At 32.7% G+C, this 6364-nt stretch overlaps 1 protein-coding gene across 1 annotated transcript in view; it reads left to right on the top strand.

Moving 5' to 3' along the window:
- Window positions 1-2225: 2225 nt before the first annotated feature.
- The window catches only part of LOC149411717 (putative sodium/potassium/calcium exchanger CG1090), a 128272-nt gene continuing 124133 nt past the window's right edge, over window positions 2226-6364 (top strand). The window contains exon 1 of the mRNA XM_089646938.1: window positions 2226-2513. Coding sequence (XP_089503064.1) covers window positions 2511-2513 — 3 coding nt within the window. The 5' untranslated portion in view covers window positions 2226-2510. The remainder of the gene's footprint in view (window positions 2514-6364) is intronic.

Here is a 6364-nt window from a genome sequence, read left to right as displayed (position 1 = left end):
ACTGGAAAAAATTTCAGATTTTTTTACTACTCAATAACATTATTTATTTATTTGATTTAAATTATTCTTGTTCGAATCGAACTATAAAATTAAAGCGTTTAGCAAAATTCTAGAATAAAACTCTAACCAGAATCCAGTAGAAATGGATTTATGTGAAAAACTAATTGAAATCAAGTTAAGACGAAACAAATTAATCTTGCACGAAAATATGCGACACACAACCTCGTTTTGGTTGAACAGACCTGGGTTTGAATTTGCCTTACCAAATCTCTAAAATAAAGTGGGAATCTTAACGACAGAAGTGAAGAACTCGTGTACAACAATATTCAGCGTAAGGTCCGGGGTATTGGACGGACCTACGGTCGAATTTTCTCTAGCAGGCCTAGAAAATTTATTTTTCCGTGGGGTTTATTTTGATTATTTCTAATGAACGAATTACTAAGACCCGAGGAATCCCTCGGGATGTTATTAATTCATCATCTAGAAAAATAAAATATGGTGCTCACCGCTAATTTTATGGCTTACGTTTTATAAAATTTTCAATTCGTTTTTTATAACATATTTTAATTGTAAGGAAGTATTTTTATAAATCTTAAAGATAAATTGCTTACATCCATACGAATCGCTAAAATATCTTATATATATTATCGGTACGAATTCTTCGGAATTAATTAAAATGTGTTATTAGAGTATATGAGTCTTGTGTCGCCTTAACATTAATTCTTGCATAATATTGTAACTTTGATCATATGTAGTATTTAATACCAGGCTTCACCCGAGGTTCAAAAAACATATTTAAAACAAAAGTAAGATAGCAAGTGTTCTTATTACCAAGTTCCGTGATTCATGGCGGAGATGTCGCTAAATTTGCTTTAATACTTTAAGTATTGTGGCTAACCTATGAATTTTCAGAAAGCAAATTTAATGTTGCCAGAACTCGAATTTTTTTCGGTGGTATGCACAAACATTTTTTTCTTTTATACTGTTAAGGTTAGTTTCATGTCCCAAATTTAATTTAATTTTTTACTTATAAATATGTATTTTTCGGTCAATATATTTTATTTTCATACCCCATTCTCCCCAGTGACGTACGTCATTTCCCAGTGACATGTCACACCCCCACCTCCCCACGTCGCCCCCGCCCACGAAGTGTTACAGTCGTTTTCGGGAAATCCTTCAAGGGCCGTCTACAGGAAATAGGCATTTATCTATTTGGCCGGAATGCTATGAATCATTATTGATTGGTATCATCATAAATTATTTAATCAAAATGATATATATTTATTATGCTATTGGGCTTCAAATATTTTTTTTAATCCTTAAGTAGGGTTAGGTTAGGTGTGATTCATTTAAGTTAGGTGAAGTTACGGTCACTTTTGTCATCATCGTCAGTTTACGTCAGGATGATTAACGTTAGGTTATATTAGGTTCATTGAGGTTAGGTTAGATTTTATTAAAGTTGAAACTCTGAAGTAAAAATGCAAAAAAATTACATTGGAAAAAACTTCTTCAATAGTTTTTAAAATGTGAAAAATTACGGAATAGTCTTTGACGTGGATTCTTGACATTGAATTTTTGAAAAAGCAGTTTAAATTTGGATGACGACTATATAACTTATTTTTATTTTTAAAATGTAAGTAGTTACTTCGTCGCTTGTCCAAATTTTTAGCATAATCAGTTCCAACTTCGAAAATTATTCTTAAATTCAAAGGAAATTTGAGTTCATTGGACCGCAGGCAAAAAAAGGCATACAACACAAAAAACTAAAACCGGTAAATATTTAATGATCGGTATATCTATTTCCCCAACCTCCCAACTTATTAACCGGTGTGGACTTCTGAAGAAAAATACTGTACATTTCTGCTCCGTCTCCCCAGTTTTAAATTCCAGGGTTAGCAGTTTCTCTAAATAAAGAGAAACACCCCCTTGGCTATTAAATTTATAAATAAACAGGTGAATGTAGCTGTGCCATACTCAATTATTGTGTGTATTTGTAACTAAAGTAAAATAAAATACATAGGCAACTTAATACGTGTTGGTCGAGAATCGATGCGATTCTGCAAAAATACCTTTCTATTTTCCCGGGCAAGTTGTTCTACAGAATTGAGACTATTCAGATCCATACCACCAGTGCGCCCGCCACCCCCCTCCACCACCCTCCACCCTCACAATCAAACGAAACCTCCACACTAAAGCCTTCGCACTGCTTTCAGTCCGCTACTGCCTTCAGTACTGACGCCAGCGTCGAAAATCCGACGCCTGACGTCGCGTAGCGAACGAGCGTCGTTTCAGAAAATTCGTTATATCTTATCGATTGTGAAACGATGCCAATTTAAGGTCTCGCGTGGGCCAAGAAAATTCGGTTTGTTCAAACGTACCGGGGTGAGTTCTACGGGCTTCGTTTCAGATACATTTAATTTCATTACAATAACGCATGGATTAAGGATTTCATTGACTACTACAAATAACCAGTGTTTTAAAGCGAGGCTCGCAAAGGATTTCACACGATCATGGTAATATTTTCATTCTTACTTCCACACACATTTTAAACTTTTAATATCAACTATTTAAATACGTTATTCTTCTAAAATAAGTATGTTTTCAGTTAATGTTTAGATACATGTATCAAATTCCAAACACCATTGAAGAAAAGCGTTATTTATAACTGTTTTACAACTTACGTAATGTTATCAAAATTGCAATTATTAAAACAATCGGGAATTAAATCAATACTGTCATGTATGTACAGAGTACGAATCACATATCGTAAAACAAACTTTACTATAATACATAGTTATTAAGAGATCTATTTGCGAATGCTTACATAATCAACTAACTAATTCATATCGCAATCTGTTTAGAGTGTATAAAATAATTTCATTTATGAATATTCTATTACTTATTATTGCACACTTCGTTACTTATGCTGACAGATATCTAGTTGGTCTGACCACTAAGCATTAGAAAGGTCAGAGGTATAAGTAACATTGCTACGCTATTTTTGTTTCATAATATAACTCATGTTGCGCAGTAGGAAATAAAACAACAGACGAATAAAACGACTTGATAAACTTGAAAACTCTCATGCATTTATCGTACATAATTACATAGATATGATAATACAAGATAAAAAGGAAAATGGTGCAATTTATCGCTAATAATGGCTATTGATTGAAGTATCTACATATTACTGTTCGAAGCTAATTTTATACTCAAACACACTTCATTATTCTTCAGTTAAAAAGAGATATATAATAATTGTGTTTTTTAATATTAATTTTATAAAGCTTTTCATTAATATGTATGTGTTCTACTACTACTGAAATGTTATCCATCTAAATCATTTTAATTAAACGTAACATTACGAGCATTACCATACAAACAAAACACTGAATAGTTTCATGGAAGGAGAGAGGTTTCCATATGACGTAATTGATTCATAAAATTATCTTTTTTCGAAAAACTTGAAATTGTTTTCTTTCTTTAAGGCGATGCCATACGTAGTAATGCAAAATCATGTGTTTTTGGTTTGAAAATTTGGTCGCCTAGAAATGTTTCAGATGCTTTAATTAAATACTGCGAGTAGAATACATCTTGGCCTTTGAAATAATCGAGTATTTTTAGATAAGTCTTTTTATAAGCCCAGAAAAAAATAATGTATAAGGCCTACGAAAACTGCTTTAAAGTTCAAAATCTCCTACTTACGAACCCATTTTCGGTTATAATTTTATTGTATAATGTGGAAAATTAAGTTATTTATAAAATGATCAAAAAAAAATTAAATATTTATGTCTGAACATCTACAAAATAAAATAAAAGGCACTTTTTGGCCATGTTTTTTTCTTGCATAAATCAAAACAGGCGGATGGTGCTAAGTGGGAATTGTAACCTTATCGCCATTTACGTAAGGGTTGTTATTGATAGCGGCTCAATTTAAAATATTACATGACGTATTGCATCGCCTTAACACAATTTCGTATCGAAATTAAAAAATGTAATCCATTTAATAACCATGAATAGTTTGACGGTTTTATTTAGAGGAAATGCCATCAACTAATATAGGAAAAAATATATAAATGAAAGAATTAAGATCTTAAAAAATTCATTATTAAAAATTTGACATCGTGCTATTTCTTTGTAATGGTAGGAAGAGGAAATAGAACGCCATAAAATTAGATCGATTTGAATCTTTTTATCGTTGACAAGAGTGCATTGTTTTATTTCTTACCTGTTTATCTAGGAAAACATTTATTTGTGATGTTTTGGTAGACTTTATAAAATTCTTATATGAATGGTTAATACTTATCACATTAGCTTCACGCATGTCATAATTTTTTGCTGATGTATGCAGGGTCTTTTTAAGGAAAGGAAGGAGATAAAGATCTGGGAAAATAAAAGGTATGAGGGTTGATATGAATATATCCCTCTCACTGTAGCGCAGGGTGATGTTTCTGGATGGAAGTTGGAGAGGTCAAAGGGTCTCTCCAAACTAGCTTCTCTCAATCTGGCGGGCAGGCTCATCCTGAACACACCTAAACCGATGATACCCCCGCTAAATCACGTAGAGTTGTTGGTTATCTAATAAATTGTTCCAGGGGCGGCGGTACCCTAACCTGCCTCCCTATCAGATATACGCCAGTTATTTTATTAAATTTGAATTAAAATATACACGACAATCACAATGAGAATTAATCGATTCTACAAGCTTACGAAATCGAGATCGTTATGGAGAGATTACACAAACAAAACAAGTTGTCGAAAAGTCCAGGAAGCCCCTGACACGATTAAAAGAGTCAAATACTTGAGTCAGGTCATGTCAAAAGTCGGTATAATAAAAGAGTATTTATGAATGGGAATGAATTAAGGAGTATATGTCAAGACAGGGGAGTTTAGCGTGACGATGAGAGAATTGTTTAATAATTCTTAACTCTTTGTACTCCGTTGTCGCCGCAGTGGCGACATAAACAATGAGTATACATTTTTCTGTTTATAAAATGAAAGGGTCCTTTTACTGGAATACACATGATTGTATTCAGGTGTATGAAGTACCCACTTACGATTGGTTGCGCTTTTTGCTCTGTTTTTCATACATAACAATAATTACGCATTCATTTTATTTAAATATTTTTTAACTGAGCAATAAATATTCTAACTCCATCGAAGACCAGGCTCAATAGAAAACTCTATATTTTAAGAAAAGGTCCCAAACGGGACTGTGCGGTCTGCTCGAAAAGGGCAGTAAAAGGTGGCAGACGGGAAACCAGTGATACTAATTTTCTATAAATATAAACTTTTCTCATATTTTTATATTACACTCTATGGAGTATCTGGTATACCATTTAAACATAATTTGGAGTACAAAAGGTTAATATCATCCTGGTGAGAGTGAAAGACAACCATTCAGCTGTTTGATTTATTTGCTTTTTGAATTATACAACATACGACATAAGAGAATTCAGCTCATGATTTTAGAGGTAACTTTGACAATTGTTGTGAATTTATACTAATTGATAAAACATAATCTTATCTAACCTTCTGTGTAAATATAAAATTAAAACATAATAAATACGTTTTTAGGGTCGAAATTTTAATTTATATACAACAAATCCAACGTACTTCTGTCGTAGGAATAACTTAAAAACGTTAACAATAATACTAAATAACTATATTTATGTTCTTTTTTATAAAACAACTTTGTGAGTAAAACCTCAAACTATTGAAGACCAAATTAGCGATTCCTAAACGAAAATCTGAAACAGAAAAATCAGAAAAGGATACGTTCACATCTAGGACTCGAACCCAGGACACTTGCCTTGCCGGGGCACCGCTCTACCACTGAGCTAATGGGGACCCTATCTATCTATACGACCGAAGAAGATAGGGTCTTATGAGCTATATTACTTCGTTTAGATACTGCCTTTATTTTATGGTATTGTCTTGAAATGTTTCGAACCTGAATAGTTGTATCTAACAAGAGCGATACTGAACGCTCTTGTTAAACACCTTAAAAAAAGGTACAGTAAATACAAAAATAAAATAAAACAATTTCTAAGTCTAGATTTTCGAACGCTCCTCTTATTTGGTTCAAAGTAATTCCTTATCTAATAAACGTCTAAACTCATAACTGCCAACTAACACGCAAGTTTCACAATCGTGAGAAATGTGTGATTCACTCAGCTAAAGTGGAAGTTACTTAAATTAACGTATACATAGCTTAATCCGCTAATTTAATGCTGTGGATTATTTAACGTCGTGAATTATTTATCTCTCTGTAATCCTGGAAAATTGAGGAAATTGCCTTAGAGGTGTTTAATCAAATAGATGAGCGAGAGATGAAGAGATGAAATTTTAAACGCAAACGTTC

Source organism: Hesperophylax consimilis, chromosome 25 (assembly GCF_061612785.1).
Source record: "Hesperophylax consimilis isolate HC1 chromosome 25, BYU_Hcon_1.0, whole genome shotgun sequence".
Classification (NCBI taxonomy): Eukaryota; Metazoa; Arthropoda; class Insecta; order Trichoptera; family Limnephilidae; genus Hesperophylax; species Hesperophylax consimilis.
The sequence above is the reverse complement of the archived record's forward strand: the minus strand, read 5'-3'. Positions and strand labels throughout refer to the sequence as shown.